Here is a 15691-nt window from a genome sequence, read left to right as displayed (position 1 = left end):
TGAGCCAAGCATGCCAGGAAAGCCGCAAGCTTTGTTCATCGCCAAAAGCCTTGCGACGTCTTCAGCGTTGGGAGATCTCAAATACTCCTTGCCAAACACTTGCACAATTCCGACTGCGAAGCGCTTGACACACATGATGGCTTGGCTCTCACCCATAGCCAAGTGATTATCAACTAGATCAGCCAGTATACCGTATGCCAACATACGCAAAGCGGCTGTCACCTTCTGAAAGGTGCTATGCCCGAGCTCTCCGGCGGCATTCCTCCTTTGCTGAAAAAGCGGTCATGGCTCGCTAGTTTCTCTGCAATGCGCCTGAACAACTCGGTGCTCATGCTAAACCGGCGACGAAAATATGACTCAGGGTATGTGGGATTCTTCGCAAAATAATGCCTGATCAATCTGTTGTGGGCATCGATCCTATCCCTCCAAATTTTTTGCCGACCCATAACCGAACCACCGTGTTTCGATTTTTTATTAATATGTATAGCTAGGATCATTGCAAGATCCTCCTCCTCTTCCATATCAAATTCTTCTTCGGAAGAATCATACGATGAACTCATTTACAATGTTGAATACTATGCTATAAATAAAAAACTACAATCAACATGCACGAAATTCATGGCTTTTGAGCAATACATACCTTCTAGGCGTTTTGTCGAACACCTAGCGGGCGCCGAGCGCCAGCGAGCGCGCGGGCGCTGTTCGTCGGCGGACCAGCACGCGCGCGGGGCGGCGGGCCTAGAGGGGGGCCGGAGAAAGCGCGCGTGGGGCGGGGATAGGCCGGGGAAGCGCCGGAATGGTCGCCGGGTGGCGCGGTCGGCGGCGGCGGCGCGGCTGGAGGGGGGGTGGGAGGTGCGAGCGAGCGCGCGAGAGTCCAGCGCGCGGGAGCGGACGCAGCAAATAAGCGGTGCGCAATTGCGTTTCGGCCCGCGCGCTGGACTACGTATGCCGCGCGCGCGGTTTTCGCGCGCCCGCTGGAGCAGCTATTCCGGTTGCGCGCGCTAAAAGGGGGGATTTTGCGGCACGGTGCTAGTTTGGCGCGTCTGTTGGAGATGCTCTCAGTAAGCACGCTGCGGTCGGTTTGTCGGCTCCGTTTAGCACGTCGGTCGGTGTCGGCGTTCTGGGAACGGGGGTCCCCAGACTTGCCTGCCTGCGGCCTACGGCGTGGCTCAAAGGGGGGCCCAGCACGGCCCATCTTCACCAACACAAACCCAAGACCCTCGCGAGGGGCCAAGCCTCGCGAGGCGGACGACACGGAGCTTCCTCAGGCACGGCCTCGTCAGGCTGGCTCACGAGGAGGCGGAGAGATCAAGGCGGGGTACCTCGTGAGGTGCCCGTGACGCAAGCCATGACGACTCAGGGCGCCAGGCGGGTGCCAGCCGCGCAGCGTCCTCCTTTCCTCTTTGGTGCAAAGGGGGCAAGCGCAGCCGCGGAGTACCGAGGCATCAGGCAAAGGTTGCCATTTTGGTACAACGAGATCAAGACCAGGAGGACTACGAGACGGAGGTCACCGTGGAGCCCAAGACGGCGTCATCACCAGAGCTTTGCGCAGGCGAAGACTACTTTTGTCAGGATAGCTGATACTTGCTGTCCCCCTTCAAATTAGCCCGCCATTGTTGGCTCCCTTCCCGCTCGATATTTGGGAAGAGGACCAGGGCCTCTATAAATAGGACCAGCCACCCACATAGCAAGGGGTTCGGTCGGTTGGAGGAAGCAGAGAGAGAGAGAAGGGTGACTGAACTCCTCCGAGCAGTTCATCGCCCTAGCCAAGAACAGACCCTCGTGAGGCTGTTCTTCCTTGTATTCATCATCATCATCAGCCCAAGAGGCAATCCACACACCACACACTGGAGTAGGGTATTACACCACAACGGTGGCCCGAACCAGTATAAACCCTGTGTCTCTTGTGTTGTTCTTTCTGTAATTTTAGATCCTAGCATGGCGGGGAGGGGGGGTGCAGGTAGGTAGGAGACGAAATCTCCGCGCGCACCTTAGTGTTCGAACCTCAAGGATCTGCCGGAACCCGAAATCCGACAGTCGGCACCGGCGTGTCGCTTTGATGCAACTTTAGGACGGGGAGCTAGTCAATGTGAATAATGTGAAGTCCACGTGCCACTGTCAGACCACGACATGCCCCTTTGCTGCTCCCTCTCCCCGCCCCCGCCCCGCCCTCTTCGGGACTGATTTGGATCCGCACCGTTGCCGCTGCCCCGACCTCACTGGAGCGTGGATCCGCACCGTTCCCGTTCCCGTTCCCGGTAGGTGGTTGGCACGCCCGTTCAGGAGTATCTCTCACGAGACTGCTAGCTTTACTTGCCGCTGCCGCGCTGCCCCGGCAAGCAAGCGAGCGGAGCCTGCCGAGATTCGATCCCCCGCCTCCCCGCTGCGGCGCAAGTGCAACCACCACCAACCTCCCGAGACCACGAGACCGCACCTCACTCCCCCCGCGCAGCCGCGGGAGCTCGAGATCTGACCTGAGGCGCTCTCCGCTCCGCTCTGCTCTGCTCTGCCACGCTCTGCTCGCCCCCAATGCCGCGAGCGGGAGGAGCGGCGCCGGCGGTGAGACGGTAATACCACTATATAGCACGGAGCACTAGCCGACCCGTCTCGGGGAATGAGGCCGCGGCGGCACTCGTACGGCAGGGGCGGCAGGAGCGCGGCGGCGGCGGTGCTGCTGGTGCTCTGCCTCTGCGTCACCGGCGTCTTCCTCCTGCTCCTGCACGGCTCCTCCCCGCCGCTGGACGCGGAGGGAGGGAAGGAGCAGGCGGCCGCGGCGGGAGGAGGAGGGGGAAGGCACGAGGGGCCGGTGGTCCTGGCCGAGGTGGAGGAGGCGCCGCTGCCGCCGGGGAACGCCAGGGTCGCCTTCCTCTTCATCGCCCGCAACCGCCTCCCGCTCGACCTCGTCTGGGACGCATTCTTCCGTGTACGCCCCCCCCCCCCCCCGCCCTTCTCGCTCCATCTCTCGATCGCCGTCTCGATTTCACCAATGCGGGAGCGAATGAATGAATTAATCTCAAGTCGCATTGTGATTCTTATTATGCGGATCAGGGCGACAATGAGGGGAGGTTCTCCATCTTCGTGCACTCGCGGCCAGGCTTCGTGCTCACCCGCGCCACCACCCGCTCCCGCTTCTTTTACAACCGGCAGGTCAACAACAGCGTCCAGGTTAGTGCTGACAGTTCCTACCATAATATGTGATCTCTGCGTTCGATGCTCCATTGCTGCCGACATGATTTTAACTTTTTTGGCATTCAGGTGGATTGGGGGGAGGCGAGCATGATCGAGGCCGAGCGCATCCTTCTCAGCCATGCACTCAAGGATCCCTTCAATGAGCGCTTCGTTTTTGTGTCCGACAGGTACAGTTCGATGCTGTTCTTAGAATGGCAATTTGCACAAAAGAATGAAATCAATGAAGCATAAGGTCTAAAGGGGGAACTTGTACTGTTTAACACATCACTTATGTGGTGTTTGAGCTCTTGCTGCAATACACTAATTAGTAAAGTGGAAAATCTGCTGTATTATGTCCTGAGATTGTGTCAATGTTTCTTTTGTTGTCCCATGTAGATTGTCTTACTTTTTCCAATAAATGGAATTTCATTCAATCGTTATATCAAGCTAATACAACCGCACTGAGCCCAAACTCTGCATAACATGCACACAACCAACATGTCCGAGAGAACTCAAAAGTAGGGTTTTACAGAAAAAAACTCGTGATAGACCACGTACCTTTGCATGATAGACCACGCACGGAGCCAACGTGTACATGCCTGAATAACTTACACACGAGATGAAATACTCTTTTTGTTAAAAACCACATCATTCATGGAAAGCCACAAAGCCCAACACAAGGCTTCCCACCCCACAAGGATATGGAAAGATTTTTTTTATCAATACACCTCAACCAGTTGCCGAACATGTTATACACACTAGGGGCGGCGGGGGGTATAGGTTTGAAGCTACCCTATTGAATTCATGCACCGACCAACTCATCCAAAAGTCCGAACTGATGGAGGGAGGTGGGCAATATATTTCAACACTCCCCCTCACGTCTAGGCTATTTTAGTCCTTAGACGTGGGATCGATGTAGGCCGCAGAATCGTTTTATTTAATACTGCATTGGCAGGGTCTTGAACTCAAGATCTCTTGGCTCTGATACCATATTGAATTCATGCACCGACCAACTCATCCAAAAGTCCGAACTGATGGAGGGAGGTGAGCAATATATTTCAACATACCCAACAATGGACCACACCGCTAAAAATGCACTTCTCCACGCCCTTGTACACCGTCTCCACGCCCTTAAAAAATTGCAATGTGGTAGTGCTAAGACATAATTGGACATTTTTCCTTTAGACCAGTCACGAGTTTTCTTCCCTTTTGTACACCGTCTCCACGCCCTTAAAAAAGGAATTTTCATGTCATTCACATTTAGGTCCAGTTCAGATATCTCTGTTGTTTCCCTTTCCACCTAAACATACTGGTAGACTCAAATTGTATTTTTTAAGTGCTTATTATTGCTCGCAGGAAATCCTACTTTTACAATCAGTAGATCACCAGGTTATTCATAACCGTGTTTTCTGTGACTTGGAGAGAACATTTGTTTTGCAGGAAGTGAATCCTGGGTTATATTTTCCAATTGTCCCTATGTTCTGTTGGTTGTCTCGGATAAGTGCCTATAATGGTAATCCATATGTATAGCTATACCCATTTACCAAATTTAGGTCTGTTGCAAATTTGAGATCTTCTACATGGCTCTGGTGTTTGACTCAACAGTTACTAATACTCAACAATCCGACATTTATTTTTTACAAACTTGTTTTCGTCAAAATGGTTATGCACTGCGCACATCATTTATGAACGTATTTGGATCTTAATATTGAATTCGTGCTTACTAGGATCTTCTCTCTCTGCCAGTTGTGTACCATTGTACAATTTCAACTACACTTATGACTACATAATGTCTGCATCAACCAGCTTTGTGGACAGGTATAAACATCTCAGTTTTGCATTATGTCTCCTAGCCTTGATTAAGAATGAGTATCAGTCAGTATTTATGAATGACAATATAGTTCATCATATCCTTTTCCATTTTACATTGTCTTAGTGTTTTCATGCACCTTGACCTTTTAGATCGATTGCTAGCATAACATATTGCAGATCTGTTCATATTAAGATGTAAGCTTTTCTTTTAGCTGATCTTATAGTCTGACTAATAGCATCCAATTGTGTAATGCTGGCAGTTTCGCCGATACAAAACAGGGCAGGTACAATCCACGAATGGACCCAATCATCCCGGTGGAGAATTGGAGAAAAGGCTCGCAGGTACCTTTCCGCTTTTACTGATGAAAGAAGAAAGATGGAAAATAAAAGTTTAACTTGAATTTTTGTGTGTCTAACAAACTCATTCTTGTATCTCTGCCGCCCTAACTCGCCATACAGTGGGCTGTGCTGATTAAAAAGCATGCTGAAGTTGTGGTTTATGATGATGTGGTGTTGCCAGAATTCAAGAAGCATTGCAGGGTACGTGCCTCAATAATTGTATGTTCTATGTGCAGAAATATTCAGTACTGTAACATAGTTCATAGATGGACATGACTTCACAAGGTAGTAGTTTCGCATCATCAAGATAATGGCACTTAAATAGTTGTACACTTCTTATTATTCTACTAAGTTCTGACAATTTTTACATCTGTACTTACATATGGTGCTGTAGCGTATGCATGTACAAATGACAGTTTTTCCATCTGTACATACATGGGAACTTGATTTTTTTTTCTGTGCCTGTTCTTATTGAAGAAAGTATATCTTTTATTTGCTGCAGAGAAGGCCCTTACCAGAGTTCTGGCGGGACTGGGATAAACCTATTGTAAGTGAGACCCTTTAACAAAATACCAATCCATCTATTTCTGGAGTATCTTGAACCGTGGTTCATGCTGTCCTTTTTTCTTCTGTGAAAATAGTTCAAAGCTTGTTTTTGATGCAGTTTGTACCTGGAGTATGTCTAGAATACATGACAGATTAGAGGTTGTGTTCATCATGCCATTTGTTTTCCTGTGGGTTCTGGATGTTAACATCTGGCCTTATTCCTGTGACATGAATTGCAGGCATGAACTTGATCCGTGCCTGTATTTGCTTTAATGTTAACTAGTACCCATCCAAATGAATTGATTTTTGTTTGTTTTCATCAACCTATGCAATTATAAAGGAGGTATTGTTCTCAAACTATGGACAAGTTAAAGCTTATACATGAAAATAGATAACACTATGTGTGATAGTTTGTGCGCTCACAAGGATCTCGTATACGGAAGTGGAACCAAAGTTAGATTAATCTGTGTTATTTCTGCAATATTCCTGTACGTATATGTAGTGAAGCCAAATTTTAAGCGCGGCATATATTTTAACTTCTTAAGAGTGCATAGAACCACTACTCATATGTCTACTGTATTTCTTATATTTCCTAAAATATTTTCTTAACCAAATAATTATCTAAGCCTTCAAGATTTACTTATGAACTCAATAAGTACATTTGTTTATGGTTGTTTCACTGGAAAAGTTCAATTGGTAGTCTTACGTGTTACATGTCCTCATTTTACCCAGCCTGCTGAGGCATGGAAGGCACATAACTGCATACCAGATGAGCACTATGTTCAAACATTGCTTGCAGTAAGTCAATAATCATTGTAACATACCTTGAATTTGTTCTCTACACAAATGCACATGACATATCTCTGTTACAGCAAAATGGGCTTGAAGAAGAGCTTACCCGGAGATCAGTTACACATAGCGCATGGGATCTATCATCTTCTAAAGATCGTGAAAGGCGTGGATGGCATCCTGTAACATACAAAGTCTCTGATGCTACACCCGCACTTATAAAATCCATTAAGGTATATGTTTCTGTCAAATCTGAACACTGTATTCCCTAGAAAGATGATTGTATTTTTTTTTTGTATTTCACAGAAAAACCATGTATGCTTTTATTATTTGTTTTGGTTTGCTGAGTTTGATAGAAGTTGATATCTAGCTACATCGATGGCAAAATCGGTGATGAGAGATACATACTTTGATTTCCATGCGGTAGTTCTGGCATAATAAGATGCATGTCTGTAAAATAAATTGCCTGTAAGAAGTGCCTAGGACAATTTCTAACTGTTCACTGAGGGTCTATCTCTTTATATTTTTTGTAGGATATTGATAATATATATTATGAGACCGAATATAGAAGAGAGTGGTGCACAAGTAATGAGAGACCAGCACCTTGCTTCCTCTTTGCAAGGAAGTTTACACGCGGAGCCGGTCTGAAGCTTCTTAACTCAGTGAGTTCAGGACCTTTAACTTTTGTTGTGGATGAGCCTGCACAAACATAGGCCAACCAGTTGCCAAATTTACTTCCCATGAACCTGATTTGGCCTAAGAAATAACACTCTGCTTTGCTTACGTAATTCCTTTTTCCTGTGCAGTCATTTATAGCAGCAAGATGATGAGTATATAGTGCAGGGGACATCTGCCATGTAAAGGTTTTCTCCCTTACAAGCAGAATACTGCCAGTTTGCATATACCTAAAGGAAAAGGGGTGGAGGTGACAGAAAATAGCAGCGATTTTTGGCGTGTGTTAGATATAATTTGTTGTACTCTAGAGAGTACAATAGGGTGTTGTAAAGAGATAAACTTATGCTTCATATAGCGCTAGGTTAGTACACATGTTAGCTCACAGCTCAGCTCAGCATTGTAACTGGAACCGTAAGCAACTATCCACAGTTGGATCTGGAAGAACCACTTAAGTTCTATTCTTGAGAAAATCCTTTCTGCAAATTTATGGAACCAGTTGCATCTTGTGGCATGTTCATTCGTTCAGTATTATTCGGTGATCTGAATGTGAATCGAGCGTATGGAACTGCAATGTTCACATTTGACGGTATTAGTCATTTAATGGTTCAAGCACTTCAGTGTAATTTTTATTATGTTTTGTATGCTTTGTAATTCCGATGAAGATTTGAGTATTTTGCAGAAAAAAAGTTGCACAAGCAGCGTGCGAATAAAACACCTGGCACATGTGCTGACAGCTCGTAGCAAAGCAAACATTACCTTGGAACCTACATATCCTAACTGTTCTTCGTTCACTCAGAAACGTAAGGATCACACCTCAACAGTCACTACAGCCAAGATAAATCGGATGCCTACTTGTACCATGACTCGAAAGTATGCTCCTTTCGACAACGGCCAATCTTCCAATTCAATCGGACGATCCATCTGCAGAGTCCACGTCTACAGGAGCCGCACCAGCGCCGCGGTAGGCAGCAGACTCCTCTGCATAGCGTTTCTTATCCACTTGGGACTGCTCAACGTATGGCTGCTTCTCCTCAGCTGCAAATATGACAATTGGAAATGATTAACACGAGTTATTTTTTCCTTAAAAAAAACTGACAGTGTGAACTGCACCATACTGCCATTGTAACTTAGGACATGTTACCTGACATCTTTTGCCACTTCTCTCCAAGCTTCTTTGCAATATCCGTGGTGCTGAGTTCAGGGTTGATGTTCTTCAAATTCTGCATTAGAAAAATGTCAATCAAAGATCCACTGTTTGCTTAATTTGACAGCACACGCCAAATGTCTTGAGAAAGAATAGCAAATAATTCTACAACCTAACATAGAAACCATAGACTGCAACACAGAATGAACTAAAATTCGTCAAAAACAATGCAGGATACTCTTATTTAAGTTTGACCAAGTTCATAGAAATAATAGCTATCTGTAATACCAAATAAATACTCCCTCTGTAAACTAATATAAGAGCGTTTAGATCACTAAAGTAGTGATCTAAACGCTCTTATATTAGTTTACGGAGGGAGTACATATGAAAAACATGTTTCATGATGCATCTATTGGTATTGGTTTGATGCAGTTTGGGATGGAGCTGGTACGTGTTCAGATTACAATTTTGTCAACCATGAAAGCAGAAAATTTTAATATGGATGGGTGCAAGTAACTTACAGCTCGCTCAGCCTTTGAGAAATACATGAATGGTGCTATTGCTCTTTTAGGGGCATTGGGATCTTTCTTCTGCTTCTTCTTCGGCTTTCTCTTCTCTGAACCTTCCACGTCCACATTCTTTGGTTTCCTCTTCGCAGGTGGCTTTGAGCTACTAGCTTCCTTTTTGGAAGATTTCTGAAACAAGAAGTTATCAAAGCAGTGGCTTGCCCCACATGTGTTTTGGTTCAGGTAAGTTTTCTTACGGATACTGTCAAGAGTAATTTAGTTACCTCCTTTTCTCCATCGCTTATGCTGGCATCAGAACCCTCTTCAGAATCATCACTGGGGGATCCGCTGTCGTCCTTGTCCGCCACAAAATCTTCGTCCTGAAGTTGGAATAAGTTACAGTACGATTTACAAGTAAACAAATTACGCATTCTACTCCGTCACCATATAGGCAAGCAAGAGCAAAGATTGCACACACGCAATACCTCTTCATCACTTTCTTCATCACCGGCCTGATTTTTAATTCGCTCCAGATGTGGATCAACAGGATCATCATCAGTGCTCTGAAGAGCAGCCGCAACTGCACCAGTTCTATCTTGGCCATCTTCTCCAAGATTCAGGATTTTCAAATTCTTACCACTTGAAGGAAAGAAACAAGAACTTATCATCCCCAAACGAATTAAATAGTATGCCAGTGATTAAATCAACAAGACATCAGCATTTACCTGACGAAGTTGAAGAGGTTATGGTATTCATTCCTTTGTATATTTCTGAAGAGATGTTCTTGGTCATTCTTTAGCTTGACCAGGAGATCAAAATAGTGAGATGACATACTAGCACCACCAGCACCATGGCGCTCAAATTCAACATACTCGATCTGCAGTAAATAACAGCTTAGCAGAGGACAAATGGATGAAGAACAATTAGGCATGTCAGAAATGTAGAAAGCAGACCTCCTCATGCAGAATGAGTGTCGGGGGCTTTGGCAAAAAGAAAAAGCCTTTTTCAAGAGGATACAGCAATCCATCTTCAGCTTTAAGTGATGATTTCACGGCATATCCATCTTGACAACTGCGGAATGTGCTTGGCCTCGTCACTTTAGCACCAGACAGGCCACGAAGAATTTTGGAGAATACCTCATGTTCTAGACCCTATGTATAAATCAAACATTTTGTGAGTTAATAAATCAAGATCCCAGAAAACTGTAAATGAAGAGCAAGTGCACAAGTAGAAAACGGAATATAGGGGGGACAATCATCTGATCAGGACACAAATGATCGGTAATATTTAATTCAGTTCAGTAAAGCATTCTTCAACTAAACATACTTGCAAGCAGAAAATATGCATGTCAGTAGCTCTATGATTTAAGTACTGAATGAAATTGTACAAATATAAACACAGATCATTCTCTGATAAACCCCAAGAGTTAGGTAATAAGTGCATTGGAGGGTTACTGCTGGTGTTTCAACAGTACATAATCACTAATATATACAGTATGCTTTATGAGTAGTATGTCATTAACTCTTGTATTGTTCTATTGGTATGTATTATTAATTCTGGCATCATTTCTTGTACGTATTAATCAATAATAGTTCAGAGCACTTGATAATTAAAGCATGTAACGCTGACAAAGGAAAACAAAATCAACGCAAGCTATGATCAAAGTTTACAAAAAAAACAAGAGCTGTGATCAACTTTGAGGTGAAATAGGTCGTGTTAAACTTAAAAGAGATGCAAGGAAAGTCAGCCATTAAGTGAATAAGAATATCACATTGTAAGAACTCTGCAGCCTGTCCTTGTACTTTTCAGCCAAAACCTCCTCACTTAATGACAGCTCCTTCTCAACTACATTCTCTGTCACAAACTGTTCATAAAGGAACCAGTTATTAAGTATCATACAAGAACTGTAGCCAAGTTCGTGTGAAATGTATCATAATACTATACCTGAATAACAATGTGGGGATATAATGTTTGTCCTTTGCGAATTGGCGGATCAAGTGTGATGACCACAAATGTATGAGGGTTGTTTGACTGAAGGGCACAAAGTATAAGCATGAAATCATATTAGCTTCTTGACAGTATACAAAGGCGAAGAATTCTTGATAGTTCACAAAGCATGAAAGTAGTAGAACCTTTGGCAAAACAAAGAGCCGAAGAATACTGCTATACTGGATTTTGAAATCATTAGCTTGTCCTTGGAGTCGCAAGAATGACATATGAAGCTCAACAGTGTATCGACCTCTGAATTAAAAATAAGCAGTTAGCTATGGCATGAAATGAAACAAATAAACGGATAGGCTTATTTTAGGAAAGGCAAAGAGTCTACAGTTACAAGATTTTCTCACCTTGGGGTAAGAATGGCAATTCCCTCCAATGAGACAACAGCCTCTTCTGATGAGCCAACGTCAGCTATAGCCAAGATTTTCTGCCAAAAAATCTGAAGAGAGAACATTTCACTATTTGCGCAAAATATGCATGCATGTTGCGTCATATCGTGCTTATCAAATGAACTCACATGAGCCGAGGGACGTTCCTCATCACCAAGGAATTGAGTATTTGAAGTTGGTACATGAAAACTTAAATCCATCAGCGAATCTTTCTGCAGAAAATGATGAAAAGGGGAGTTATAATCACTTGTTTTACTAATGATCTTTGTAAGATTTTTGTGGTAAAGATCGGAATCCTCTAGATGGTGCTCAATGGTGCATTTACATTCTGTGCAATAGAAGATTTGGAAAGTGTATCTCCTATGTATATGGTCTAACCACCGGAGCTAGTTAGACCTTAAATGCCTAAAACAAGATTGAAAGAACAGCTATAGCCGCATAAACTTTTACGTGCACAGGGCTATGTTTTTAAGGCGGTAAGGCGACCTAAGGTGAGCACCACCCGCTCTAGCGCCTAAGGCGGACGCCTAGGCGCCTAAGGCGGGCATATTTGTAAGGCACTGCCAGGGCGCCTTATCGCCTAAGCGTCCAAGGCAAGACGCCTTAAAAACATAGGCACAGGCAAGGAAACTAATAAGAGTCACTATAAAGAGAGTAAAAAAACTGATGTCAGTTTAAATATACACACCAATGTTGGGATTCAGACACAAAAATTTACCTTTTTTACACCCAGCAACAGTAAGCAAAAGCCAACCAAACAGGTAACACTTTACAAAACTACAGAGTAACTTTGATCAATATATACAGGCAGACAACATACCTCATTAGCCCCTGTAGTATCATCAACATGGAACTCAAGAACAACATCTGTTTTTCCTTGCAACTGAGTTTGTGATACATCTGATAGAGAGACTTCAAATGCTTCCTTTGAGCCAACATTAAAGCTAAGCATATTGCCTGAAAATGGGGAGAATGGGAAAATGAAACAAATTTTCCAAAAAGGAAATGGAATACCCACTACCAGACAGACTATAGAGAACTCAGCTAACCATTGATGTCAACCGCGCCCCAATTATGGCCACTAACAGAGAGCTGCTTCTCCTCTGGTGTGGTTCCCGTGTTCTTTTGTATGAAGTTAGTAAGGTTACTAACATCCTACAAAACAATATAAACAAAATATTTCTCAGGTTACAACTAGAGTTTCAGTTATCCAAGAAAGATTGAAACTTGACACAGAAAGCAGATGCAACTGTGATTGTACAACTTCTCTTATTTTCTAGCATCTCTTCATGTCAAGTATACAATCAATTAATTTCTTGGGGGAAAATGGTAGACTATTACCTGTTCACGGAAGCCTTTGAACACGTACCGAATGCCCTCTTTGGTCCCAACACTAAGCTGATAAGATCTGGGGATTTTCATCCACGTCACAGAAATTATATCAGCTTTATCAACCTCAATTGTCTTTCCTCCACCTTGCTTCTTCCATGCAAGCCCTCCCGAATAAAGCCTAAACTGACCAGGGTTCTACAAGTGCACAAACCATCAGTCCATAACAGCACGACGAGAATTTCAGTATCGCAGTAATGCCACTAACAGTGACCAATTCAACAACAACCATAAAAAATAGGGGTTCTGTTGGAATTGATCTATGTACTTTTTACCAAAATAGTAATTGGAATAGGGTCAGCACTAAGTTTCAAAAAGATATGAACCACGAATGAACACAAACATACAATTCTTATTCGTTAAAATGAACCAACAAGTGTTTCAATCACATCTAGGCATGCTAAACAGTGATAAGGAGAATACTCCTTAAAGAACATGTGCGAACTGTAAATAAGAAGTGATTATGAAGGCCATTGGCTGTGATCTTCCAATACAGTGCAGCCATAGCACAAATTGGCACACATGAATACCAAAATGGACGGCGCCTGGGTGATGGTAGCAATTGCACAAGACATTTATATATATATATATATATATATATATATATATATATATATATATATATATATATATATATATTGCATGAACATGTTCCTCGAATCCCTAGATTAGTGCCTGGTTGTAGTTGAGTTTCCAATCTGTTCCATCCCAAGCTAATTGGATATGGACTATTCATTTTGCCTGACCAACATTGGTGTCCAAATCCAACAACCAACGGCGGATCACAAATTTACCCTCTGGAGCAGTTCCGTACCGCGGAGAGGAAACAAACCCTAGCGTGTAAACCCTAGAAAAAACAAGCGCCGTTCTGAAAAATCCGCAAAACAAATTCCGCTAGACGAGCCCGTCGGCCAAACTCGCCAGCGCGGAATCGAACAGTCGAGCGGAAAACCCTAACGAAACAACGAATCGAATCACGGCGAGCGAACTCGACCGGGGCAGGGGAGGCGCACTCACGTTGCCGACGCGGCCGCCGAGGGAGATGTTGTTGAATAGGTGGCCGTCCGTCATGTCGCCCGCTGGCTCTGCGGCCGGTGACCGCAGCCGCCGCCGCTGCAGGACTCGTGACCCGCTCTCTCGCGCGCGGGAGAGTCGCTTCCTCGGGTGCGGGATTTGGGAGCTCTGCGGCGAGGAGGAAGTGGCTTTCGCTTTGGCGCTTGGGGATGGGGGCGCGCGGCGGGCTAATATAGGCGTTTGGGCAGAGAGCGGGCTGTATCTGACGGGTGGGGTCGATATATTGTCCGACGATGAAGGACGCGAGATGTAAAATCTTCCTGCCAGACAGACCAGGCTTGTGTGGTGATGAAAGGTGTGCTTGGTTGACGAACCATACCATGAACAGTTCCATTCAGAAGAATGGGTCGATTTCATTCTTGTATTTGATAGGTGCAAAAATATCGAACAGGTTAATGCCTCCCAGGCAAAAAGTCAACGTCCCATCGATACACTCCATGTAGCCTTAGCTTTGTGGCCGCATGGCTAGGCGTCCGAATTTGATCGCCTCAGCCAGGCTAATTACCATGCAAATGAGTCTAGCCAGGCTAATTACGGTACAAAGAAATCTATGCCAGGCGAGTTTTCTTTTTCATAGGACAGCAACCAAACAAACATTTATAATACCTAAGGACAACTCCAGGTGAAGCAAAAAATGATGTGGACGCAAACAAAACTGACCGTAAGAGCAACCATAATCGATCCCCTAATAAAATGCTTAAGAGGAGTAAAATTTCTTTTTTTTTCCTTCTCTAATTGGCACATGGAAAATTCCTTAAAAGTTTTAAAGGAGTAAAAATTATACTTCTCGGCCGCCTCGACTCGCTCGCCAACCGACCGATTTAAAAGTCTTCCCCTCCACCCTTGGTTGCACCCACCTAACCCCACATCGCGTCCACTCTGGCGTAGCCCTATTTGCCTCCACCGGCCACCATGCGCTACCGGCGACTCCCTGAAGCACCCACCGCGCTCGTCCCCCACCTCGATTTGGTCGAATTTTTGTCATCGACGACTGTAAATCACTGAGACTACAGTCGTCGCCGTCGTCGCCCGATTTGACGCACCTAGTCACCGACGCTGACACTTTGGAGGGACTCGATGCACATGTTACGGCATCCACCTCGATCGCTACCCACATTTTGATATGCCCTCATCCGCCCGCCGCTCGCATCTCACATCTCGGTTGACCGTCGGCCGGGCTCAGCCATTGCGCAACAACTCATTGGCGAGCCTTTGCTGATGATCAAGTGTCACCACTGTTGACGGCTGGTGGTGCGCCCCGTTTCGAGCACGCGAAACATCTCGGATGGGTTTTCGTCAAGTGCAAAAAGCACAGAGTGAGTTCCATTTCATATGGTTGTTCTTCAAATTTGTCCCAATGTGGAACTCATTGTTTGCCTAAAATTATATGTAGGACGGGTGCAAATTTTGATGTTGGGAAGAAGAGTACATTGATATATTTATAGCGAGAAAATTGTTAGATGTTGGTGCGGTAGTTGCTAGAGATGAGGCTAGAGAGGATGTTATGTCCAAGTTTGAAGAGGAGGAGAGAAAAAAGTGTGCAATCTCGAGAGGCCGAAAGAGGAAAGAAACAATGTAGTCACTTAAGAGACGGAGAAAGTATTGATCAGATATTAATAGGAGCAGTTAAGGAAGTGGTGTTTCTATTGAAACGTGTGGTTTTTATTATAGTTTTTTTACGAATTTTTGTTTAATTTTTTTACTCCTTAAATTTAGGGGAACAGGTAGAAACAACCATTTATTAGAGGAGTCAAAGTACTCCTCTAAAGGATTCTCGATCGTTTATTCCTTTAAATTATAGGAGGTCGGTTAGAGTTGCTCTAACATGTGTATTTGGTTGCTCCCATTTCCAGACAGCTCAC

At 44.7% G+C, this 15691-nt stretch overlaps 2 protein-coding genes across 2 annotated transcripts; one reads left to right on the top strand and one right to left on the bottom strand.

Annotated features, from left to right (window-relative positions):
* Positions 1–2247: 2247 nt before the first annotated feature.
* LOC125551801 (glycosyltransferase BC10-like) lies at positions 2248–7840 on the top strand. Its single transcript, XM_048715161.1, has 11 exons — positions 2248–2923; positions 3049–3165; positions 3256–3356; positions 4915–4986; positions 5241–5322; positions 5440–5520; positions 5822–5866; positions 6598–6663; positions 6738–6887; positions 7188–7316; positions 7461–7840. The coding sequence occupies exons 1-11, from the start codon at positions 2615–2617 to the stop codon at positions 7479–7481; spliced, it is 1173 nt and encodes a 390-aa protein (XP_048571118.1). The 5' UTR covers positions 2248–2614; the 3' UTR covers positions 7482–7840.
* Positions 7841–8000: 160 nt separating this feature from the next.
* On the bottom strand, positions 8001–13985 carry LOC125551795 (FACT complex subunit SSRP1-B-like). Its single transcript, XM_048715148.1, has 16 exons — positions 13773–13985; positions 12708–12893; positions 12416–12521; positions 12187–12323; positions 11495–11578; positions 11325–11416; positions 11112–11220; positions 10924–11010; positions 10751–10843; positions 9933–10130; positions 9705–9856; positions 9465–9618; positions 9264–9359; positions 8995–9168; positions 8471–8549; positions 8001–8364 (listed from the first exon to the last, which is right to left on the bottom strand). The coding sequence occupies exons 1-16, from the start codon at positions 13824–13826 to the stop codon at positions 8234–8236; spliced, it is 1932 nt and encodes a 643-aa protein (XP_048571105.1). The 5' UTR covers positions 13827–13985; the 3' UTR covers positions 8001–8233.
* Positions 13986–15691: the final 1706 nt, after the last annotated feature.

The sequence above is a fragment of the Triticum urartu genome, chromosome 1 (genome assembly GCF_003073215.2).
Source record: "Triticum urartu cultivar G1812 chromosome 1, Tu2.1, whole genome shotgun sequence".
Classification (NCBI taxonomy): domain Eukaryota; kingdom Viridiplantae; phylum Streptophyta; class Magnoliopsida; order Poales; family Poaceae; genus Triticum; species Triticum urartu.
Note: the sequence above shows the minus strand (reverse complement) of the source record. Positions and strands in the feature narration are given on the sequence as shown.